Here is a 25,006-nt window from a genome sequence, read left to right as displayed (position 1 = left end):
AGCTCTCCCCGCACACACTGTGACCTGCCAGGGCGCTGGCTGGGGAGCCAAGGCCAGGCCAGCACAAGCGGGTGCACACAGCACCCTGCCCTGGCTCTATGGGGCCCCTTCCCTCCTGTGTCACTCCCTGGGTTTTGGCGGTGCCTCGTTGTGAACCCTAGACTCCGTGGAGCTGGGCAGGCCGGGCCCCGCTTAGATTTCCAGGCTCTAGCCTGGTGCCCTGCAGTCGGCGTGCTCTTGGCAAACACTCCACGCTGAGAGGGAAGGTGTCATTCAGGCCTGGTTGGGTTCTGGAGCCCCGTCTCAGGACAGCTGGGGCCACGGAAGTGTCTAGAAGGGAGGGGAAACAGGCTAGCCCAGACCTGAGGGGGACGGGGCCCCTCTTCTGAGGGCAAGGAGCCCAAGGGCCAGGAGGGGCACGGAGAGGCCAGGCCACCACAGGAGCAGTGCACGGAGCCACGTTGCACAGTGTTTCTTTAATGGAAAGCCAGCCACCGACCTCAGAAGCAGCCCCTCCTTGCGCTGGACCAGAAGGATAAGGGGAGACCTAGCCACCAGTGGGGGTGAGGGGGTTCTATGAAAACCGATGTCTGGGACTCTGGCGGGATGTGGGGCCTCTCCTCTCTTTGGGGCAGAAGGGCCAGGGCCTGACAGGCCTAGGGCTCCCCCCTTAATGGTGTCATCTGCGTGGGATGCTGGGCCTCCACCTCCCAACCTCCTCTAGGACTGTACAGGTTTGGGGGCAAGGCCTGAGCAGGGCAGGCTGGGGAGACCGCTGTCCCTGGGGTTTTGTGGGCAGGGGCTGGGTGCAGGCCGGACAGACAGAAAGCAGACCCAGCTCAAGGCGGAAGGCCAGAGGGTGTGGAGTGAAAGGGACAGGCGAAGCCAGGTTCGGAGAGATGGAGGAGACAGGCCACCAAGCTCAGAAGCAAGAAAGATCTGAGGAAGCACAAGACACGCACACAGAGAGAGAGAGAGAGAGAGAGAGAGGAAGGAAGGGGACAGAGAGAACAGAAGGGAGGACTGGTCGAAGGGCCAGTGGAGCAGGGGGCTGGGAGGGACAGGCCATGAACTTGCAAGGGGGCTGAGGGGAGCCGCAGAGTGGGGGAGGGTTGAAAGGCCGGAAATGCATGAGGAGGAGGAACAGAACATGTGTTTCTGGACAGGTGCAGCAGCCCTGGCAGAGCCCACTGTCCCTATTCTTATGGGCCGCCTCCTGGCTGCTGACCCAGGGACTGTTCTCCTAGGACTGGAGCCTTGGACGCTTGGGTTTGGGAGTGAATGAGAAAAAAGCTTCATGGGGTGCCTCTGGGTGGCTGTGGTGGGAGAGCAGGGGCAGCTCTGAGGCTGAGGGAACATATGATGGGGGCCGGGCCTTGCGCCCACCTGCACCCTTGGGAGCCAGGGAGAGGCCGTGATGGGGCAGCGAGCTGGGTCAGGGACCCGAGGTGGGGGGCTGGGCTGGACGCAGCTGGGCCCTGGCTTAGCTTCCTGGCTCTGCCTCCCCATCAGGATGTCTGGCTGTGTTCCCCAGAGACCCTCACCGAGGCCCCGCGGTGGCTGCAGCTGCCTCTACTTTTTGTAGTTGCCAAACTGGATGGCCAGGCGGTCAGTGACGCAGCGGAAAGTGGCCGGCTGCACCTCCCAGTAGGGCACGGGGTTGTTGAAGAGGCTGATGCCGTTGTAGTAGGCCCGCTTCACCCCGAAGCCCATGGGACAGAAGTCGTTGACACCCACTTTGGTGATGTTGTTGGAGTGCAGATAGACCACCTGAGGGCAGAGAGGCCGGGTCACGTCCTCCCTCCCTCCACGCCAAGCCCGCTGCCTCCAGGAGGCATTTTGCTGTTGCCTCTGCACCCTACTTCAAGGGCCACACCAGAGGCTCCCCGTTGTTGGGAGGAGCAAACCAAGGCATGGGCGTGTTCTTTGTGTGGGCGTCAGCCAGGATTAAGGCACCGGATGTGACCAGGGACCAGGATGAGGGTCTCAGGTGGGTCAGGTTGAGGACATGTGGGGACGGGGCTGGGGTAGTGATGTGTTTGGTGGTGTGGGGTGAAGGAAAGGTGGCCTGACCCTCGGGGGAGCACCCTCACACTCCATGGGGCATGAGAGGAGAAAGAGCCCTTGGGATGCCCTCCTCTTTCTTCTGGTCAGCAGAGGAGCTCGCCCTCTAGCGGCCCCTCCCACTCTCTGGAGCCACCGTCTTGCTGTCTCCGGGAGGAGCAGAGGTGGGCAGGCAAGGCGCCTGCTGGGTTGGGCTGGGAGCCCAGTGCTGGTGAACACGACAATGGCCACCAGAAGGCGCACTCGGCCCAGCATGGGCATGGCCTGTGCGGTGCTGGCTGGCAGCTGGTGCGGATGGGGGTGCTCCAAACCCTTGTGGATGGAGCAGGGCTGGGCAAGACCAAGATCACTCAGCTGGCTGGGGGCTAGGCCAGGGATGGAAGCTCCCGATAGAATCCCAGGCAAGACCCTGCTCCCCCTCTTCAGCCTACTTCCTGCCCTGGGCTGCCACTGCCTTGGCACAGATCTGTGCACTCCCACGCCCACAGTTTCTCGACTCCCTGGACCCTGCCACATCTTTCTGGTGTCCGACCCACCTGGAGACCCTCAGGTCCAAGATCTACCAGGCTGCCTTGCTCGGTATCCACCATGGAGCGCCTGCTCCCTGCCTCCTCTGCACCAGCTGGGAGCATCAGGACTGCTCCCTTGCAGATGCCCAGAGCCGGTCGGTCGGGAAGGAGGGCCAGGGGGCTGAGGGACTGCCTGGGGACACGCACGCCTCCCGCAGCCCGGCCTTAGGGAACCTGGCTGTGCACGGCCAGCTCTCACCTGGAGGAGCTTGAGGTCTGGGAGCCCCGAGGGCACCCTGGCCAGCTTGTTGTTGTCCAAGTGGAGCTCCCGGAGGGTGGGCAGGAAGCTCAGGCTCCCGTTCTCGATCATCCGAATCTGGTTGTGGCCTAGGCCCAGCCTGTGAGCGGGAGAATGACACGGACTCAAAGGCTGGAGAGAAGGATGGGGAGCTGGGCGCGAGGGGCCACACAGCACTGAGGGACTCTGGCATCACCGTTGGGCGGTGCCCTGCTGGCCTCACCTGTACAGCTTGGAGTAGCGGAGCAGGTCCTCCAGTTCGATGGCCTGGATTTTGTTGTGGTCCAGGTGGAGTTCATTCAGGGTCTCAGGGAGGTCTGCCAGGAGAAGAGGGCATGGGGGAGAATGCAGGTGCTGAGGGCAGGAGCCCTAGCTCTGCCCCAGGTGGCGGGAGGGGACTGTGGAGCCTTTCCCCGAGTCGATCGGGCCTATCCAGAGCCCCCACCCTGGCCATCTGTGCTGTTGGGGGTGAGGCAGGCGTGCGGGAAGAGTGGGCTTCCTACCTTTGGGGATGCCAGTCAGCTTGGCCTCTGAGATGCGCAGGTAGTTGAGCTTCAGGCCATCAAAGGCTCCAGGTTCAAAGCCACTGTTCTCCAGTGGGTTCCCGCCCATCTCTAGGGGAGAGACCCCATTAGCCCGGGAGCCTGGTGGTCCCTGCACAGCCCCGGGTCCTGTCACTTCCGGGAGCTCCCATCTCCTAAAAGCAGTTCTGCTAATTTACCGGGCTAATTGCAAACTCCTAGCTGTTCAGGACTGCTAGCCCCAGGACTGCTAGCTCCAGGGGGAGCAAGAGGAAAGGGAGGAGTGCCAGAGATGAAGACGGGGCTCCCGGAAGCCACCCGGCCCCTCTGGCCCAGTCTCCTCTTTAGCCATGGTGATCGCCTGCGTGGAGGATTTGCCAAGAAACCCATGGATTTTCTTTTGACTGTTCTCAGCATACTCCTTCCTGAACTGAGCGTCTAAAGGTATCCCTTGGTCTCCCTTCCCCGTGCCTCGAGACAAGGCTCTGGAATGTTCTGGGAGGCCCTCAGCTCACCGATGCAGTTCATGTTCCGGAGCCCACTGAACACGCCCTTGGGCACCTTGCGGATGCGGTTGTCGTGGATGCGGAGCTCCACCAGGGAGCTGGGTAGGTTGGGCGGGATCTCCACCAGGTGGTTCTTGGAGATGTAGAGCTTCTGCAGCTTCCGCAGTGGGCTGAAGGCCTTCTCGTGGATCTTGGAGATCTTGTTGTTCACTAGGACGAGGGCCTGAAGCAGGGCAGGCGGAGGAGGTGAAGGCACGGACTCCCCGCCCCACCCGCCCCTCTCTCCGGCCTTCCCGTGCCTCCCCAGCCCACTGGGCCTTGAGGAGGTCAGTCCGTGCTTGTGAGCAGAGTGCAGGGCAGGAGGCAGCACCCCGGCCCGGTCCTGAGCCCCAGCAGTGCCACCACTGCCTTGCTGCTCCAAGCCTCAGTTTCCTCACACGCACACTGGCTACAATGAAATCCGTTCTCCTCTGGTGCTGGGAGGAATGGCTGTGATGAAACGTTTTCAGCCACGAAGGGAGCCGAGCTGAGTGATCCGGTGCTGCAGCTGCGGTTGCTCAAACCCACATGAGTGAGCCGCAAGCCCGGGAGCTCCCATCACGGCTGGCTCCAGGCCTCACCCTGAAGCCCACGGGTCCCCGAACCCCTCTCATACCCCACATGTCCATGCACATGCACCCACCCAGACCCCTGCCCTCTGCTGTAGGCCTGCTGGTTCCTCCCAGCTCCTTACGTAGAGGTGCTGGAGACCCTTGAAGTCATCCTTGCGGAGCTCGGAGATGTCGTTGTTCTGCAGGTCCAGCAGCGTGGTGTCAGGGGAGATCTCTCTGGGCACAGACTTCAGACCTAGGGGCCCCACCCCCATCACCAGCATGAACTTGAGACCTAGGGCCCCACCACCATCACCAGCATGAACCTGGAGCCATCCAGCCGACCAGCCCCACTGGTAGGGAGGACCGGGGACACACACACAGGGACACCGACGGGCACACGGGGATGCCACCACAAGTGGGCACAAACTGCACAGCTCACAGCCAGACGGCTGGACCCCTCCTATGCTCACATCATGCTCGCCACCATCCCACAGGACCGGCATGTGCCTCCTTCAGAAAAGGCTCTCAGGCTGCGCCTGTGCCTCCCTGTACACCCCGCTCCCCATCACTCAGGGACAAACCCAGGTCGGAGCACTGAACCACCCGCAGGTGGCAGTGGCAGCCGAAAGGACACATGGCGCTGTAGGTGGGTGTGACAGAGTCCGGGTCCAGGACGCCCGAGGTGTCAGCGCCCGAAGCTTCCTCATCGTTCATCATGAATGGCCCATCGTCCAGGGTGAAGTCCCAGAAGCCTTTCTGCTCAAAGGGCAGGGCCTGGCTCAGGGCCAGCAGAGACACGAGGAGCCACAGGGGCCACATGGCGGATGGGCCTGGGGGAAGAGGCGGGGGGATCGTCAGCACCAGCACCCACCCATCTTCTCCATGCCAGGGGCTGGTGCTCCGTGTGTGTGGTGGCACTGCGTTCCCATACCTCACCAGGGACGGCCAGACCCTGGAGCGGGAGGCGGAGAGGGCGGAGTGTGGGCAGAGGGCTCCAGGCAGAAAGGGAGTGGATGCTGCTGGCAAGGAGGGTGCCCCTTCCACTCCATTCCCTTCACCCCTTCCACTGCGCCCCTCCCCATCCCGGACAGGACTTGGCTTAATCAGGCGATGAAATGTCTCCTCATTGGCAAGTCTGCAGGCCCCCACGCCTCTGAGTCTGCCAGAAGCCTGCTTTAGGGTGGGGGCATCCATGAGGCTGCGTGGAGGAGGTGGAGGAGGAATCCTAGCCATTGGCCCTCAAGCACTTTGAAGAATTCACTTTTGGGGACATCACTGTGGTCTCCTACCCGGGCCAATCCTTCCTTTGAGTTCTGGGCTCAGGGCAGCGTGGATGAAGTTAGTTGAGTTTGGCAACTCTGAGTTGCTTCCTACCTCCTGAGCCCCCCTTCCACCCTGCCCACGTTTCTCACAGACCCTCTAAGGCCAAGGTAGGGAGGCAGGGTGGAGAAAGAGGGAGTGTCCTTTGAGGCCACGGGCAAAGTTGGCTGAGACAGCACTGTGTGGAGGCCCCAGAGGTGGAGGCCACGGCGCCCCCAACACTGCCGCGGGCCTTGGCTTCCGCCTCTGGACCACCCGCCCCAGCCCCCCGCCCACACCGCCTTGGCCCAAACAGCCCTGGAGCTCCCAGATCTGCTCCCACCCTTCCTCCCTGCCCACAGCCTCGGCAGCCCAGAGAGGCCCCCCGGGGGAGCAGGCTGCCGCCAGGGTGGTAGGGCAGGGTCAGGCTTGCCTGAGTCCCCCCAGGCCCAGGCAGAGGGTGGGAGTGGAGGGGAAGCAGCCCTGCCCGAGCCTGCCCCCAGCACCCACCTCTGCTTGCCTCCTTCCTCCTCATCAGACACGGCCTCCCGTCCAGAGGCAGCCGGGAACGTGCCCTACAGGAAGAGGCTGGAACCCTGCCTCTCCTACCACTCCATCCACCCTGACTCCTCAGCAAAGGCCCAGGTCTCACCCCAGCCTCACCTTCCCCATCTGCTAAGTGGGAATAAACATGCCTGCCCTGCTCGCCACCCAGCCTGGGGTGGCCCTCGGTGCATCTGGAGACGGGGAGCCCAGCTGGGCAGCAGGGGCCTCTGGCAGACCTGAAGCAGTCGCACGCTCATGACACCCTCACTTAGGGCCAGTACTAGCTGGGGAGGGGCTGTCCGGGGCTCCAGCAGAGCGAGTGAGCCCCCTAAGCCTAGCTGCCGGTTGCAGGGGTCTAAGGAGGCCGTGGGGAGGTGGGGGCTCTGCCCCCTAGGCCAGCACCCTATGAGCAGCTCCGCCCTGCCTGTTGCTTCCCCCTTTGCCCTGGGGGCTGGGCTGGCTGCCGGGGGCTGCCGCCTTGGAGTCCTTGCTACCAGTGGGCCGGGGGCCTGAGGCCACTTCGGGGCCAGGTTGGGTCTGAGCACAAGCACTGTGCCTCCAGTTCCATCAAGCCCAGGGGAGGGTTGGGATGGAGGCCTGTCCTGTCGCCCCCATACAGCGCTCCAGGGAGCATCTGCTGGCACAGGTCCCCCCTGCATTGGCATCCCCCCTAGAAGCCACCTATGCCCCCTCCCACACCTGTGGACAGGGGGGCCTGTGGTGAGGCTGTGGCTATAGTGGCTGCCAGGCCTGTGGAGTGGCCTTTCCGCAGCCGGCCCCAGAGCCCTCCTGAGCCCACAGGCCCTGGGCCACACCGCAAAGCGGGAGTCGGAGCCCAAGGCTTAGCTCAGCTGCCCCCTCATGTGGAGCTGGACTTCATGCTGACCCCCGGGGTCACCAGGAGGCCCCTGCTGGGGCAGCACCGAGCCTCCCTCATTCTTTTGAGCCTTGAGAGCCCACAATTGCAGCCCAGGGCCTGCCAGCACCAGGCCGGCCCAGCAGGACCTAGGGGAACCCCCCGGAGGGTCTTGGCCCCCAAGTAGGGAGAAGGCTCAACACTCACCTACCTGGATGGTGTTTCCCTTCCTCCGGGGCAGGGCAGGGCCTCCGATGCCTGCTGCCACTGTAGGACCCTCTCCCAGTGCCACTGGACACCCGGGGGCAGAAGGAGGAGGAGGAGGAGAAGCAGTAGGAGAGAACAGGAAGGGCAGGATGGAAGCAGGAGAGCAAGATGGAGTGGGGGAGGGAGGAGACTGCCCTGCCCCTCCTTGCCGACGCCCCTGCCAAAGCCGCTACCTCCCAGGGAGAGTGAGTCAGGGCTGGAACACCCCACCAGAGCCCTGGACAGGTGGGGTTGGGGTGGTCCGGCTGGGCCGAGGGGAGGCTGTGGGGAGGGGCTGGGGAAGGCTGAGGGGACAGAGGACCATCTGACCATGGCCAGCTTGGAGCCCCCCAGGACCCATGCATTGGCCTGGAGGAGGACTCTACAGGGACTCCTGCCCCGGGGCCAGGGGTCTCCCCAGGAGCTGGGACTTCCCTGCAGGCACTCCTGTTAGGGAATCGGGCCCTCCACCAGGGCAGGGGGCACAGGCGCAGGGCAGGCCAGTCACGGCAAGACTGGCCATCGGGGTCTCAGGTGGGTTCCCGAGACAAGCTGTGGGGCAACGAGGGCTCTGGAGGCAGGCTGCCTGATACGGTGGGATGTCTGGGGGGTCTCCAAGAGACTGAGAAAGGGGCGAGGGGAAGAGGTTCTCTCGGAGCGGGGAGGGAGGCTGAGGGCTGGGAGGCCCATACACCCAGGCCCCGTGACAGAGGCAGTAGGACAAGGTTTGGCTGGTTTTCCATGGCTCATGGCTGTGCCCAAACAGTGGGCAGGCTGGAGGGGTGGGGGCCGGGCAGGCTTCCCGGCACATCCCTCATTTCCCCTCAAAGAACTGGCACAAAACTGAGACCTCTCCCGAGGAAGGGGCAGGCTCCGTGTCTGAGCCCACAGGAGGCAGCAAGGGGCCCATGAAGTCAGAGGGAGCCAGGGAAGCCTGGGGGGAAGGATCCCCTGGAGCTGGCATGATGAGTATCCTCATTTTACGGACACAAAAGCTAAGGCCGAGAGACAGGCTCTGGTTTCTCCCAAGTCACTCAGCCTGACTTGGAACTCAGCTTTGGCGCCTCCAGGCCCTGCCTGAGCTCTCAGCTGTGCTCCTCAGCCACAGGGGCTCCAGCCGCGTCTCTGGGCCTGTGACAGCCTGAATGCCTGAGACTGGGGGTGGCAGTTTGGGAGGTCCTGGCAGTATAGGCTCAGCTGTCCTCCCAAAACCTGGCCCCTGACTTCTCCCCATCACCTCACACCGAGCCCCTCCATCCTGCCAGAACATGCACACACACACGTACACACACAAACACACACACAGGTGCACACATACACATACACACTCATATACATACACACATGTGCACACACACATGCACACACCTATATAAAACACACATGTACACACATCCACACACATCCACATACATGCACACATCCACACACATATACATGCACACACCTATACACACACACGCACACCCATGTATATACACATTCACATGCACATGATACACATATACACACATATATACACAGATGCACACACACACTCATGCATACATCTATACACATACATGCTCACGTACACACACATGCACACACGCACACATACACACTTATACACATGTACGCACATGCATACATGCACACGTGCACACACACATACATACCTGCACACATACACACGTATACACACATACACGTATGCACACACATACATGCACACATCTATACACACATGCATACACATTCACATATACATATGTATACATACACATATACACACATACATCCACACAGAGATAAGGCAGGCGGGGACCCCAGCCTAGGAGGCAGGAATACCCCCTAGTCAGACCCTGTGAGATCCACAGCAAGTCCCTCCAGTCCTCAACTCTCCACCGCCACAACTGAGGCCTCTGGGCCTCAGTTTCCCTTCATTGGCCTCCCTGGGTGTGTCCTCAGGGACTTCAGGGAGGGTTTCAAGCCCCACCAAAGTGTGCCCTGAGCTCCCTGGATGCCATCTCTTTAGAGCAAAGGACAGGAGCAGCAATGGCATAAGCCCCAGTTTCGGCGACCGCAGGTGGGAGTGAGGGAGGAGGCTGGGCTTCCTGGAGCCTCCGCCCCCACCCCAATAGGGCCCTCCTTGTCTGCCCCTCTGAAAGCTAGCGCAGTCCTCTGCACTGGATTGCTCGAGGTCACAGCCAAACAAGATGCGTTGGCAGCCTCTGAGAACATGGAGGGTCCGTGCCAGGCATTCAGGGCAGGCCAAGGGCGGCGGGAGCAGGGCTTGAGGTCTGGCGGGCCCTGGGAGTTCGCCTGCAGATGGTGTGGCTCACAGCTGCCAAGTGGCAGACGCCGGATGCTGTCTCCGCAGCCTCAGCCCTGGGCGTCTGCCCCCCTGAGCAACCCGACCTGAACTCTGACACACGTGCCACCTTCCACGCAGCCCGGCGGGGTGCCTGGGACTGTGTCCTTCCTCCCCTCCCCTCTGGCCGCCAAAGCCTTTTGGGCCCAGTTTCAACCAGCAGCCTGGTGCTTGTGCCCCGGCTGACACCCAGCCTGCCCCCTGCCACTCTCCCAGGCCCCAGTTCACCAGTCCCTCCCCGCCAATGGCTCCAGCCTGTACTTGGGCATCAACCAGAGAGGGGATGTGTACCCTCCATGGCCTTGCCAAAGCCTGGTGTGTGCGTTCATCTGTGGGAGTGGCTGCCTGAGCGGCTGGGGGCTGGAGTGGGGAAGGGTGGACCCAGCCACATTCCAAGCCCCTGCCACTGCCCCAGCACGCCCTTCAGGCAGCCACGCTCGGGCGTCTGCTCCCCTTGCAGCCACGCGTGGAGGGGCTGGGAAACCCCGGCTCATCTGCTGCTCAAATCCTTTCCAGAGGTTTTCTGGCAGGGTGGCCACAAGGGTGGAGTTCCGCCTTGATGCGCCCAGCCACCTCCCACCTCTCTGTGCCAGGCCTTTGCAGCCTGTGGTGCCCATGTCAAGGTCCAGCCTGTCTCCACAGTTGGCGGAGTGCAGGACTCAGCCCTTCCCACTGTGCGCTCCTGGTCCTCTGCACACGGACTACTGCTGCCCCCTCCCACTCCCCGAAGAGATCCGGGGCCTCCTGCTAGAGTCTCCAAGGAAAAGGGAGGATGCTGTCACCTCTCAGAGGCAGAGCAGGGGACTCATGTGATTTCTTGACTTAGCCCCCTGCCGTCCCCCGTTGACTATGAGAAGGAAGCCATGCTCTTAGGACTTGATGAGGGGGTAAATTGAGGCTCAGGGAGTTGGCCCCAAACTCTTGCCCAAGGCCACACGGTGAGGAAACAGCAGAGCTGGGACTGCACACACTGTCTGTCTGTCCGTCTGTGTCCTTGCCCACATGTCTGGACCCACCCTCTCCCACTGCAGACGGTACCACAGGCCCCAAAGCTGACACGCCTCACACTCTCGGGGCTGTGCGGGGGCTCCCCTGGAAGCATGGCCCTTCTCTCTGGATGCCACCATCAGTAGCCTCCCTGTGGCCCACAGATCCACAAGCCCCTCCTCAGCCCCCACACAGCCAGCAGGGCAGCCCCCGCCCAGCCTCTCACCTGTGCCTCTGTCTGCAGAGAGTCTCCTGGAAAAGCCATCGTCTCCCCAGGCGAGCACTTCAGGGCCCCAGGGAAGATGTTCCCGGCCTGTCCCCCAGAGCCTAGGGCCCTGCCTCCCTCCCTCCCTGGTACAGGCCCACCAAGGCCCGGAGGGGAGGGGAGGGTTTCCTGCAGCCCCTCCCTGCCACAACCCGCTCTCTGCCAGGGGCTCGGGCTGCGCTGGGATTAGCCTCCTCCAGCCAGCCAGGGCGGCCCACAGCCTGCTTAGCTTCAGGCTCCTGGGACTGCTGGGCTCCCATGGCTGTGCGTCTCTCCGCATGAGGGCAGCCTCCAAGAACCATGGGATGGCAGTCAAGGCCAAGCAGGGACTCAGACTTCCAGAGGATAGAAGTCACACTGGCTTCCCAGGCTTCCCCTGCCGCCAGGTACAGGGCTGCCTTCTAATATTGTGGCCACCCAGGAGTCTGCCCACTATGCTCCCCTTGGCCCATCTGAACACCTCAGGGACCAAACAGGGCTGGGATGCCCAGCAGAGGCAAGTTCAAGAGACCCACAGAGTCCGCTGGGCCCCTGGTCCTCCAGCTCATCTCAGGCCAGTGTTTAAGTGGAGCTCAGGCTTAAGATGCAGTAGACCGGGAGAGTTCCATGCAGGAAGGCTGGCTAGGGCCCCAGGCCCCTAAGCCTCAGAGGTGAGCCCCATGGGAATGGGCAGCACCTTCACCAGGCCTGCCAGGGAGCCGGGACCTGACCCTGCCCCTCGGGCTGGCTGGGATCAGAGCTGCGCAGGCGGGAAGCTGGGAGTGGGAGGGTTCTGCAGTCCTCGGAAGTGCCAGGGCTGGTGGCCCCTCCACAGCCACCCCAGAGGCTGCTCTGACCTAGAGCCATGACGGGGCGGGGGAAGAAGGCAAACGGCGGAGGGGGCAGCTGGGGCGGTTCCCAGGAGACTAGAGTCCCAGAAGGGGCTTCTGGCTGTGGGCTCTAGGTCGGGGAGGGGACCTTCTGGCCTGGAAGGGGACCTGGGGAAGGAGGAATGAAGCACAGGCCCCACCCCTCCAGAGGAGGTGGCCCCAGGCCTTCCCCAGGGAACCCTGGGAAGCTGGTTCTTTCTGGAAGGCTGGAGAAGGGCCTGGCCATGAGTCCTGGAGGCCACTTAGGCTAGGCGGGCCTCGGGCCCGGAGGACTGAGCCATGCGCCCTCCCCACAGGGCAGCGCCTCTGCACACACCCCCCAACTGCTCCCTCTAAGACTTGCAGAAAGGGCTCTGAGTGGCCGAGCTGTGGCCCCAGGTCTCCCAGCCCAGCATCTGAGCAGAAGAGGACAGGAGCTGGGGCACTGATCGCCCCAGGCCCCGGCCGGCAGGGTGGGGGCCAGGGCGGGCAGGATCCCGGGTTGGGCTGCCTTCCGAGGGAGCCGGTGCCCACCCAGCGGCCTGCAGCCCAAGGCAGGGTGCCCTGGGAAAGCCACCACCACCCCCAGCCCCTCGGTGTGAGCAAGACCCCCAGCTGGTGTGCCCCCACCCAGCAGTGGGGTTCCCAGGCCTGTAGGGGGCTCGGTGATGGGCCTGGATGCTGGTGGGGCCACGTGGGGCAGGGACCAAGCTCTCCCGCCCACAGATGAGTGGGAGGGGGTCGTGGTGGGCATGGGAAGACCTTTCCAACCATCAGGGGTGTTGGGGAGTGAGCAAGGCAGGGGAAGGGCCCTGGCAGGTGGGGTGCCAGGGACCCCAGGGCTGTGGCTAGGCCTGTGGGTGGGGCGTGTGCTGGGGATTCTGTGGGCCGAGGATATGTGACTCCCCGGCAGGCTGGAGATGGTGGGGGGTGGGGGTGGGGGTGGGGGTGGGGGTGGGGATGGGGGTGGGCCCGGGAAGCACTGGAGGCGGCAGGGGGGAGGTCCCCATCCCACCTCTATACAGGGTGGCAAGGACTCAGAAGCCCTTGCTGAAGGCTCTGAGTGCTAACTGTCAAGTGTGAACTCATTACAAACCCTTCCTCTGGGGACTTGGCGCTGTCACTGGAAGGGACACGCTATAGCTTTGTTTGAGTGACTCTGGAATGTTGCTAAAGACAGGAAACTCATTCTTGCCTTGGAAACACCCTCCTTCCTTTCCCAGACTCCCCATCTATGCATTGGTAGGGTTAATGCCCACTGCCACCTGGGTCCTTGGGGCTTGAAGGTGGGCCAGGGAGGCCAGGGCTGCCACCCACAGCTGGCCAGCTTGCCATGGGAGCCCTCTCTGCTCCCTGGCTCACAACCTGCTCCCACCGCCCAGCCCTGGTGGCTTGGAGGCAGCCCTGCATCTTCCTTTCAATATACCCACATGGGCTTGCTCTCAAAGGCTCACCATACTGGCCCACAGTGGCCATACATGGGCACGCTCTGCACCAAGACACGCATGCTCATACACCAGCTCTGCTGGGGTGCGGCTGGCACCGGCGACTGGGTGTCACCAGGAGGTGCTCACCCGCACCCCCGGGTGCTGGTCCCCGGGAGCCTTTCTGGCACGGGGGCAGGGGGGCTGAGCATCTCCAGCTTGTCTCAGTTCCAGTTAGTTGCTATAGGGCAGAGAGCTGGCAGGCCAGGGAGGGGCGAGGGCACAGAAACAGGAGGCCCTGAGGATGGGACCTGAGCAGTCTGGCAGCCAGGACAGCAGGAGAGAGGCCTGCCTACCAAGACAGACCACTGGAGACTGATGTGCCCTGTGCCCTGCAGATCCCTGGGCCCCCTGCTCTGCTCAGCAGGAGCTCAGGCACCCAGCCCCACCCATGGAGCAGTGAGGGGGCGCTCCCCTCCCTGGGCCTTCCAGGGCACTCTCTTGCTCCCTCTCCTGGGTCCCTTGGCAGGCCCCTCTGGGACCCCAAGCCAGGTCCGCCCTGGGGAACATGGCACAGTTGCCTGATTTTCTCTCCTTCCCCTCCCCATCCATTCTGAGTCCCAGTCCAAGGGGGTCCTGGAAACAGGCAGGGCTGAGCCACCGAGGGCTCCCAGGACCCAGACTTCTCACAGAGGACGTAGAGGCAGAGCGTTAACCTGGGGGTGAGCGAGTGAGGAATATCTAGGCAGGGTGCCTGGGGCGTGCCTGGGAAACAGTCTTTCAGCCCATGCCAAGGACTGGCCTCGGGCAGTGCAGCGGAGGACTGCTCCTGGGTGCTGAGCTCGGTGGGCACTGGGCGGTCCTCCCTGAGCCGACCCAACCCGGGCCAGGCGCCAAGCCCTGAAGCAAGGAGGCGCCTGGGCAGAGCGAGGCTGAGGGAGTGGAGCATGCGCCTGGGACTTGCAATGATGAAACAGGGCCGTTGGCAAAGCTGGGGTGCCAGTCACCCAGCCACGCTCTAGGGTGGCAGCCAAGAAGACGGACCCCGAGTGGGAGGCAGAGAGACAAGAGCTGGATGAAGCAGAGCAAGGTCAGAAGGGAGAGGGAGAGGAAGGGGTGAGGGAAAGGTGCGAGACGAGGCAGAAGCCTGACAGGGACCAAGGGGACCGCAGGGTGGCGATGAAGGGGCGTGGATCAGCAGCCTCCAGAGAGCACTGGGGAAATCTGTGGACACCCTCGGGGCACTGGGGACAGCAGGACCAGGGCTTGGGACAGCGGAGGCAGCAGGGCCAGAGGCATCTCTGGGTTGCTGAGGAGGCAGCTTGAAGCCAGCCCTACCTGGAGAGGGGAGGCGCCAGGCGCAGGCTGGCTAGTTGGCGGGCTGGGGTGGTGGGCCGTCCGCGCGTCTATCTGTCCGGTCTGTCCGGCGGACTGAAAGCAGCTACTCACTCCTGGGCAGTTTGTGGAGAGAGGGAGACAGAGGCGGCGGGAGGGAGGCTAAAGGCTGGGCAGGCGGGCCGACGGGGAGGGGACGGCGGGGAGAGGGCGGGGAGGGAGGAAAGGAGGGAGGGGGCTGGTGGGGCGGAGAGGGCGGGCGGGCAGGAGGGGGCAGGCTTCCCGGCCCCCCTGGCAGCTTCAAAGGGAGCAATTTTCTTGTAGACGGCTGGACTAGCTGAGCCCCCGCCCCCTCGCCCCCACCACCTCCCCACCCTCCCTCCCCGGCCTGGGGCAGACAGCAAAGGAACGGACACACTTGCACTCACTCAAACAAGGACCCAGAGAGTCGAACTTTCCACTGCCCAGATGGGAACACTGAGGTGCTGGCTGGCATCTCGCCAGGCAGAGGAAAGAGAGATGGAAGAAAGATGCGGGGGAGGCGGCCTTGGGCTGCTAGGCCCGTGAGTGGCCCCTGGAATTTGGTCCTGAGCCTGCCGGGAACCTGCTTGGGCCTAAGCAAGGAGGTGGTTTCTCCAGGATCAGAGAGGTAGCTGTTGTGGATTTCTGGAAGGACTTCATGTAGGCTCCTGGTGCCCTGTACCCGCCCTTCCACTCCAGCCTTTCTTCCCTTAAAAAGAGGGCCCGATCCGTCTGGTGGTGGCAGGACGGGGCGGGGGCTCCCCCGCTTGCCTGCCCTGAGCTGATTCAGAGACGAAGGATCCAGCGAGTCAGTCTTCTTGCTCAACCCCTGCAGGTCCCCTCGGACATGAGAACCACTCTGTGGGTGGCCACTTCCTCTGGGCTCAACCCTGTGCTGGTCACTTACGGGGGCTAACCGGGTTACCCCACCAAGCCTCGGCCACTTCCTGAGGGCCCAAATGAGTCCAGTTACTCCAGTGTCTAGAGCCCAGGTCCTTAGTACGACACTGCCCCCCTGTCCCGTAGTGTCCCCTTCTTCCCTCAGCAAAAGCAGCTCCTGAGACACAGCGGTAAGGGTTTAGATGGAGCGAGAAACAGATCTGCAATAGAATTGGGGGCCAGGAGTGTGGAAGACCAAAAGAGAAAATTGCATATTGAGAGAAAAAGCTCGAAGGGGCAGAGAGGGAGAGACGGGTGGCTAGAGAGAAGCGGCATCCAATGGAGAGAGGACAATGTCGAGGGCTGAAGGTCTTCGCCCGCTGGCAGTGCCATCACTCAGCCGGGGGGTGGGGTCTGGGAGGTCCCAGGCCAGGGAGGATGCTCCCAGGAGAGCTCTACCTGGGGGCATGGCAGGGCACAGACCCCCTTCCTGTTCACCAGTGGCAGCTCAGGGCCTGACCAGGACCTGGGACACATGGCACTTTGACCAAACTGTGGTACCTGCCTGCAAGAAGCTTCTAGACTGGGCCAGGGAGAAGAGAGACGTGGGAAACCAGGGGCCAGGCTGGTAACCTTGGTTCTCTCTTGATTTCGTGGTTGGAATGAGGAGATTGGAGACCACATGTGCCCTTTCCAGACAAAGGGGGTGGCTTGTCTTTCGGCCGGTTTGTGTGTTTTACCTTTTGCCCAGCCTCAGCGTCCGACTCATGGCGGCCTGGTCTCATCTTTGTCCCACCCTCTTTCCCTCCCCCACTGCCAACTCATTCATGGAGAAATATGTCGGTAGAGACTGGGACAGGCAGCGAAGCCTGACTAGCAGTCTGGGTGGAGAGAGAAGCATTGGGAAACATTCCGCTCAGTGACAGCAGCCAGTCGCAAAAGGCCGCAGGGCCTCTGGTTCCATTCACTTGAAATGTCCACAATAGGCTCCCCGGTGGGGACAGAAAGCGGATTCGTGGGCAGTGGGTGCTAGGGGGGTGGTAGCTAAAGGTATGGGTTTTCTTTTTGAGGTGATGAAAATGTTCTACAATCGACTGAATGATGGTTGCACAGTTCTGTGAATACACCAAATAAAAGCCCTCGCCTTGTACATGCTCAATGCGCAAATCGTGTGGGAAGCACAGTCACTCTCAGTAAAGCCGTTTCAGAAAAAAGGAGAAACCCACTCAAGGCACGCCTGTTGCCCAAGGTGCTGGTACCCAGTACCTTGCTGCACTGCTTGGGGACTGAGAACCCAGGAGCTGTCACTCAGGGCCTCAGCCTCCAGGAGTCCCAGTGGGGGTGAAACAGCTCTGAATACCGTGGGGGCACAGGGCCATGCGCAGTGCCAGAGGCTCAGGAGGGCTACCTGGAGGAGGTGAGCTGGAGCAGACCAGTAGGGAAGAGGGAAGTTGCCGGTGGAAGGAAGGGCACACGTGCGGGGCCGGGGTGGGGGGGTGTGGGGAGACACAGGGGAGCCAGGTGACGCTGCAGTCTGGCCTTGCACCGACCTCACCCTCAGGTCTCAGCCAGGCATGTTCCTGGAGGGGGCTTGGAAGTGGCGATGAGGCGACACCCTGCTTGGGGGAGACACATTATGCATGCACCTTGCAGCTCTTACCTGAAGTTGGGGGCTGCTTCTGGGGGCAATACTCATACAAATACGGTCCTTGTGCCTGGAAGGTTCTTGTATCTGTGGTTTGCAGTCTGCAATAAGCCATAACTGCACGCCCGGCCTGGGGCCCACTGAGTCACTCGGCCTGGCTAGGGCCCACTGAATCACTTGGCCTGGCCCTCTAATTTGGGGGCCACTCCCAGACCAGCCCGGCAGTACCTCAGTCCTAGGGCCTCCCCCTTCTGCTCCCCCTCCCACTCCCCCGTCCTCAGGCCTGGGCTCTCTCTGCAGCGCAGAAGGTACTTTGATCCCAGCTGAAGTGCTCTAGGAACAGAGCTTCCTTGCTAGCGAGCAGAGCTGGCGGGCAGGCAGCCTTCTGCCCTTCTGGCCTCTCAGGGCTGGGAGGAGGCAGGGGGAGCAGGGGGAAGGCAGGCACGGGGGGCGCAAGGCAGGAAGGAAGAGCAGGCATTTCCTGAGGCCCTCAGGGCTCCTGGGGAGGAGGCTAAGACACAGCTGTCTTAGCTCCCCAGGAACCAGCGGCAGATAGGGCGCAGGAGGCGGGGGAAGCAGAACCCGGCCCCTTCCAGCACGGCCTGTATGTGACCCTGGGATGCCACTGCACAGGCCCCCTAGGCCCTAGCTGGGATGCTTCCCCCAAAAGGCTGTAGAGGGCCGGAAGGTCCTGCTGGCACCAGCCTTGCCTTGCATCTCAGCCCGGGAGACCCCTTCTTCTGCCGGATGGAGCCGAGAGCTCAGCTCTCTCCACCTGACAAGGAGCCCGACCCCCTCAGCTGCGTGGGGAGGGCAGCCCTGGGCAGCCTGCTCAGGCTTCCAGGGAAAGCTGTCCTGCCCTGGCAGTTGCCCCTGCACAGGGCCCCAGGCCACACTGTGGTCTCCCTGCTCTGAGCCTAGCTCTGGTCTAGGCCTCCTCAGGCAGCTGCCACCCCAGCCTGCCCGGGACAGCACCCAGGACAGCTGCTGGGAGGTAGCAGGTGGGGCGGCAGCCATGGGACGGAAGGATGGGACAAGGACGTGTCTGAGGGAGGGAGAGGGCCACGGAGAAAGGGGGCTGGGAGGAGGAGAGGCAGGGCGCAGGGATCTAAGGCAGCTGCCATCTCCTTGGCCAGTGTGGGGAAGAGGACCTGGAGTCAGCTGCGGCCTGTCCCCCACAGCTGGCTTGCAGCTGTTTGTGCCCTGTCTTCAAAGCTACAGCAGGGAGGCCCAGGAGAGAAGCGGGGCAGGGGCGCCCAGAGGGCAGGCTGTGAGCCCTCTGGTCCCATTTGGGCATGAAATACTGGCGGGTGGTGTGAGTCCTAGAGGGCAGAGCCTAGGAGCCTGGGAGGTGGTCTCTTATGCAGGGGCCCCGTACAGGGGTGGGCTGCTTGTTCCGTGATTCTCCAGGGTCTGGAAACAAGAACTGGGCCCTGGGCTCCCTCTGCCCTGCTCCCCAAGTGTGTCCAGTGGGCCCTCTTCTCTGTGGGCGGCTGCTTCTCGAACCCTTCTGCCTGGACACGAACCCCCCCACCCTTCCATCCTGATGGTGTGAACAGAAGGGCCCATGCCTGTCTTGGGGATGGGACAGAGAGACAGAGGGCGAGCCGAGAGAGCTGGGACAGAGAGCTGCAGTGGGCGAGGCAGACAGGTAGCACTCCCACCCCCTGGACCATCAGCAAGACCCTCAAGAAGCAAGGAGGTGACAAGTGCTATGTGCCCGTACAAGACTGGGGGGCAGGGAGAGCTTCTAGAGGAGGAGACAGTGCCCTGAGGCCGCCTCTCCGTCACTGGGGAGTAGCTCTTGCACAGCCTCAGCCTCCAGGACAAATTCCCATCCAGGGACCTGTCACTCACACGTCGAGGTTACCTCTTGAGCAAGTGACCCTGCCCAGAGCGGCCCCAAGTTCATGGCCTTGAGTGGGCCTCACTCCTAGCCTGTGGGCTTCGTCCATTCCCAGTGTCCGCACCCTCGGGGGCAGACACCAGTGGGCAACCCCGCCACCACTCAAGGGTCTCTGGATGACCTGCAGCCTTGAAGCAGCATGAAGCTGATGCTCAGCGGGGACCTCTGAGTTCAGGGGGTGGGGCGGTTATGGAGGAGGCTTGTGCCAACATGCCCTGGGGCAGCCGAGCTGGTGGTGAGTGAGCGGAGCCTCCACTATCTGGAAGCTTCCCAGTGCTGGATGGCCGAGGTGTGGCTGGTGAAAGCTGGCACTCTCCATGCCAGGAGCTTTTTTTGACCTTCCTCTGAGGACATAATTGCATAGCATCTCTCCCCTCCGGGCCACCAGGGCTGTAATTTCACGGCCTGCATGGGGCTCCGGGGAGGCCGGGTCTGCGTCTAGCTATCTTTAGAGAGGCACGGCCTGGGGCGTGGCCAGAGGATGGAAGATGGGTCGCCTTGGAAGCCGAAGTCCGGGAGCCAGAGGCCAGGGCCCAGGAGCAGCACCGGGAGGCTCTGGTGGGAGTGGGAAGCGGCTGGGCCCTGTCCCGAGCCCTGACTTCAGCTCGGAGCAATCTTTGGCCCAGATGCTCAGAAGATGGGGTGGGATAGCACCTGGCCTGAGGGCCAGACAGCTTAGCATCTCGCAGACTGTCCCCGTGTGACCATGGTGGCAGCTACTATGGGGGTAGGGGGTGGAGGGTGGCACAGTAGGCGAGATGCTTGTGAATGGGGGTGTTAGGCCGGAGGGAGGGCTCAGAACAGAATGTGGCGAAGGCGAGGTGTGGGCCTGTGGGGGGCCAGTTGGAGAAGAATTTGGAAGCTGATGGGCAGTTTTCTGGGACTGCAGCTGGCAGAGGCGGAGCAGAGGTGCAAGGTCCCACCCAGGTCTCAGGCCGGAGACACAGGCCCAGCCCCAGGGAGGGCATGGCTCCTCGCCTGCATTCTCCACCCTTCTGAATTGTGAGCTGTCCCCACTGTCCTTACCCTCAGTCCCACCCCATCACCTCAGCATCCCCATCCCCATCTGAGGACTGATGAGCGCCTCCCTTCTGACCCTAGCCACACCTACCCTGTTGCCATCACTATTGCAATTGTCACTGCAATGTCCCCTCAGATGCCCAGCACTTTGGGGTCACTGATTGGGCTGCGCCCACTGCTGTACCCTCAGATGGCGCCAGCAGCCACCCCGAAGAGGAGCACAGTAATCACAGCGAAGGTGGGAGTGAGTGGGTGTCGGAGCGTGGCCCGTGTTGAAGGAGAGACAGCTCTCGGGCTGGGGCTCTGTCTAGAGATTCCCTTGCGGTGCCAGCTAGACTCTGACCAGCCCTCCCACAGCCCCAAGGAGTGAAGCCCCCAGCCCTGAACTCCTGGCCCTCTGGGGAATCCCCTGGGCTGAAAACAGCACCCTTGTCCCAGTCATGAGGGGGAAATAAAGGCCCAGTCCCTTTGCCCCATCTTGGAGCGCAGGTTGGCTGAAGCCTGGCCAGGCCTGTGGGGTCGGCTGCAGCCCAGCTTCTCCCTTGGCCAGGTGACGACCCCAAGAGCCCGAAGGTACATTTCCCGAATGCGAGTCCCCTGCCTCCCCAGTCAGGGAAGGTCACAGGAGGATTAGCCCCCGCCGAGGCTCTGAGAAGTGGAATTAACCACCTGTGGGTGGCCCGCCCGGCCCCTGCCCTCCTGCAGCTGAGGGGCCCCTCCCCTTCTCCTCCCCACTTGCCTCATCTGTTGGGCAGTGGTAAGAAGTGGGCAGGAGATGTGGGGGACTCGCCCAGCCTGCGCTTCCTGTGCCTCCTGGGCCTGACCTCTGGGACTGCGAGAAGGTGGGGGCTGCAGGGTGACCTGAGCAAGAGGCGCAGGGACTGGGGCGGCCAGGTGGGGAGGAGGGGTCGTGAGAGCTGGGAGAGTGGGGCCAGCGCCTCGAGGGCTGCTGACCTCTGACCCAGCCCAAACAGGAAGTGCCATATCTGAGGGGCCAGCTGGAGGAGAAGGAATGCCGGGATGAGTCCAAAGCAAACAGCCCACAGCTTCCCAGGCCTCTCCCGCCCCCGCCACAGTCTGGCGCTTTCTCCACTGAGAACTCAGGGGTGGGGGCAGGGGTAGGGGGAATCAGCCACGGGAATGGGAGCAAGGCGAGACTCAGTTCCCAGGCCCCGGTCCTAGGCAGAGCTGACGGCGGGGCGAGGTCCCCGCAGCGGACACCCTGTGCCCTTCCTCCTCTGCTCCACCCACATCCAGCAGCCCTGAGGCAGAGGGGAAGGAGAGGGGCGGCCCCGCCAGGGTGGAGGAAGGCCGGGAAATAGGAAGGCTGTGCCCAGATCGAGATGGGGGTGCTGAGGTGATGGGATGGGATAGCAAGGGCCAGAGGGGCATGCTGGAGGCTCACAAGTTAGAGGGACAGAGGACAGGGACGGAGCCATGCGCTCCTTGGGGCTGGGCTGTGTCTCTGCTGGGCCCTCCACTGCGGCATCCTCCATGCCTGTCACCTGGCTGTCTCTGTGAGTCCCACCCCAGGGCAGTGGCTGTCGTGCTCCCTGCTGGTTGTGACCCTTTGTCCCTATCCCTTCCTGGCACAGGGCCTGGTGGCCTAAAGAGCTGTGGAGGCTGTCCCAGGAACCCCATCCTGTTCCCAGGGGCCCCCTCACTCAGGCAGGCCAACGGGGCAATGGCCTCAGTGGCCTTCGAGGGCCCAACAGACCCAGGGTCTCCACCAGCATATCTGGCCGGTCTGTCTTCAGGGCTCGGCAGGGCTGAGTTGTCACTTCCCAGGGACTCCTGGCACATGGGGAGGTCAACATGGAGGGCTGGCCTCGCTCAGGCAGACAGTCAGAAACTCTGGCCGGGGGTGGTCCCTGCCCAGTGCTCAGGGAGGGGCTTGGCTTTGCACAGACCATATGCCCACTCCCCACCCTTCCCTGGCACCAGGTCAGATATGGGCACAGCCTGGTCTCACAGCGAGCCAGCCATACATCCCTGGGCAAGTTACTCATCTGTGAGCTGAGGGTGGGGCCCTGGGGACCTCTCTTACGGGTGGGTGTGCGTGTTGGGGGCTGGGATGAGGGTTCTGGGGCCAGGAATGGGGGGAGGTGTCAAGGGAGAGGCAAAGGGGCTTCCCGAGAGGCGCCACTGTGCGGTGGTCACTAGCCCCTGCCCCAGGCCTCAGTGCAGGTGTGGGTGGCTCTAGGACCAATGGCAGGTGCCCTGAACCTCCACATCCTCCTGCTCTGCCAGCCAAGCCCACCTCTTTGGGTCCAGGCCCAGGACAGGGATGAGAGGGATCAGGTGCAGATGCTGCCCCAAGCAAAGGCGGGGAGCCTGGCTCCTTGATGGCTTGGGACCGAGCAAGGACTTCAGGACCCCGGTGAGGCAGGGTGGGGGTGGGGAGGCTCTCAGAGAAGCTGTGGGACCCAAACCCTCTGAATCTCTTTGCTGACAGTCTCAGGTGCGGCCCAGGAACCGCACGGACATGGGAGAGCCAGGCCATGCAGCGTAGCTCCTGGAGGGAGGGAGGCTGGCTGGTGAGCCTGCCCAAGCTACATTTATTATGTTCAAGTACAAACCTGTGCCACCGTTCACCCCTGGGCCATTTGCTAAGTGAAGGGGCCTCACCGGTCAATGGGAAATGGGTGCACTGGAAGCAGTGGGGTCTTCTAGACCTTTCTCCCAGTGGTGCAAAGGCCAAGCACAGCTCAGCCTGCTCCTCCACCCCCTCGAGAAGCAGAGTGTGTGCTGGACGAAGACGGCAGGCGGGGCTAGGAGCCCCCCTCCTCCCCCCGCTGGGGCTGGAGGACCACGCTGTGATAGGCTCGGATGCAGGAGAAGGCAGTGGGCGGGATGCGGCGCCGGTCAATGAGGTTGTTCTCCAGGTGTGTGGAGATGAGGTTGGAGTCCCGGGCCACGCGCGTGTCACAGATGGAATTCAAGGGCACTTGTCTGCAAGGGAGGGGTGGGGCAAAGCAGGGGAGAGAAGACCCCGGAAAGAAGGGGTAGGCATCATTCAAGAAGAGACAGAGACCCCTGCCCTGAGAGAAGCGGTAAGACCGAGCCACAGAATCAGCACTGTGGAGGAGTCATGGCAGGCTTCAGAGACCACTGCGGCCTCCTGGCCCCCTCCCAACTCCAGGCTCAGTGCCAGGCCCCCAGCCCCAGCCCTTGTTGCTCCGGGCTGCAGCCCTGCCAGCATCCGGCCACTGCCTGCCCTTGGCTTTCCAGGCCTGCCAGCCACTGGGCACAGCCTCCATCATGGCAACCAAGACGGGTGGATGGCTGGATTGGGGGAGGGTGGACGAGCCCCGACTCCTGCCCTCGGCCTCTGCGGCCTGTGCGTAAGGAGCCCAAAGGCCAGCCTGTCCTAGCCCAGCCGGAAGGCAGGGCCTCTTGGCCTCAGGGTACCTCTTCCTCTGTGTGCTGGCAGGGGTGCCGGGGTGGAGACGGCCGCGGGTGTGGGGATGAGGAGGGAGGCCCTACCTGATCCTGTTGTGGCTCAGGCCCAGCACCTGCAGTCCCTTGAGGCCCAGGAGGCCGCGTGGGATGGCCTGCAGCTGGTTATGATCCAGGAGCAGCTCTGCCAGCGAGGCGCGCAGGCCCAGGAAGGACACACTGTGGATGCCGTCAGCCTGCAGCCTGTTGTGGGACAGGTGCAGGAACTCTAGGCCTGGCTTCATGTGCGCGAACGCGTAGCCAGGGATGCGTTCGATGTGGTTGTGGTGCAGCATCAGGCGCCTCAGGCCCCGCGGCAGGAAGGAGGGCACATGCACCAGCCGGTTGTAGGACAGGTCAAGGGTCTCCAGCCTCCTATGGGGCGGGGCACACAGGGGCAGAGGGAGCTGACGGCTGGCAACTCCTAGAGGGGAGCTCCAGGGGCTGCAGCTCCACACTCCCAAGACGAGCGTGGGGATTCACTCCGAGGTGGCAGCCGCAACCCGAACTCTCTCTCAACAGCTGGGACTCTCGCAACTCCTGTGTGAGTCAGGCCAGGCCCTGTGTGGGTCTATGTCCTCTAGGGATTAGAGGATCTGGGTGGGGGCCTTCCTTGCTCCCTGCAGGGCTAGCGATGCCTGCTGTCATTGTGGAGACCGAGGGACCGTCCTCCCACTCACTTCCTTCTCTCCAGGTGTTGCCTCAGGGTCTCCTGTCTCCTAATCCTGACACCTGACAGAGCTCAGAGGGTGACGCCTAAAATCTAGGGGAAAAGTAGGGCCGGGAAACTCTCTGCCCCTGCCGGTCCTCAGCCTCGAAGCCCTCTCCTCTGTCCCTCCCACTCTCTTGCCCTCATTCTGTCTCTCCCAGTCTTATCCTCAGATGTGTAGAAGCTAGATGGGTAGGGAGAAAAAGATCAGGCTCCACGAGGGCTAGGGCTGGGGGACCCTGGGAGGTCACACAGCCCTCGCTGTCTGATAGTGGAGTTCAGGCTGCCACCTTCAGCTCGGAGCCCCCGGTCGCTCCATGGTGGCCACCTGACTCCTTGAGGCCCTGATCCCAGCAGCAGGAAGCCCTGGTCCCTGTGGCCATGCAGGTGTGCAAGGGCAGAGGGTGGTGAGGCTTCTGGAATGGGTAAGAACATGGAGAGAGGGAACAGGGAAGGCTTCTCCTGGCAACACCCTCAGCCCCCATGGCTAGGGTCAGCCTTTCGGGCTGCTCCTGTGCCTCTCGGGCCCCTCCCTTTCCACCAGCCCGAAAAGAGATGGGCGGCGCCAGAGCCCAGGAGAGGCCGGGGCTGAGGCAGCTGGGGCTTGACTGGCCGCCAGCCCCCTGCCCAGGCCTCGAGGCAGGAGTGGAATAGCGGCTGGGCAGCCCCTCCCAGGCTGCTGTCTGCTTTCCTTTGCCCCCTTGGCAAGTGGGGGAGAGGAAAAAGGAATAATTAAAC

At 62.9% G+C, this 25,006-nt stretch overlaps 2 protein-coding genes across 2 annotated transcripts in view; one reads left to right on the top strand and one right to left on the bottom strand.

Annotated features, from left to right (window-relative positions):
- Nucleotides 1–457: 457 nt before the first annotated feature.
- On the bottom strand, nucleotides 458–14,822 carry BGN (biglycan). Its single transcript, XM_055267756.2, has 8 exons — nucleotides 14,654–14,822; nucleotides 5,073–5,321; nucleotides 4,632–4,744; nucleotides 3,908–4,121; nucleotides 3,375–3,485; nucleotides 3,095–3,188; nucleotides 2,833–2,971; nucleotides 458–1,770 (listed from the first exon to the last, which is right to left on the bottom strand). Exons 2-8 carry the CDS (start codon nucleotides 5,308–5,310, stop codon nucleotides 1,573–1,575), a joined length of 1,107 nt encoding a protein of 368 aa, XP_055123731.1. The 5' UTR covers nucleotides 5,311–5,321; nucleotides 14,654–14,822; the 3' UTR covers nucleotides 458–1,572.
- Nucleotides 14,285–25,006, top strand: part of HAUS7 (HAUS augmin like complex subunit 7) — a 50,723-nt gene continuing 40,001 nt past the window's right edge. Inside the window, exon 1 of the mRNA XM_063634375.1 lies at nucleotides 14,285–14,405. Coding sequence (XP_063490445.1) covers nucleotides 14,391–14,405 — 15 coding nt within the window. The 5' untranslated portion in view covers nucleotides 14,285–14,390. The remainder of the gene's footprint in view (nucleotides 14,406–25,006) is intronic.

This window comes from Symphalangus syndactylus, chromosome X, assembly GCF_028878055.3.
Source record: "Symphalangus syndactylus isolate Jambi chromosome X, NHGRI_mSymSyn1-v2.1_pri, whole genome shotgun sequence".
Classification (NCBI taxonomy): domain Eukaryota; kingdom Metazoa; phylum Chordata; class Mammalia; order Primates; family Hylobatidae; genus Symphalangus; species Symphalangus syndactylus.
Note: the sequence above shows the minus strand (reverse complement) of the source record. Positions and strands in the feature narration are given on the sequence as shown.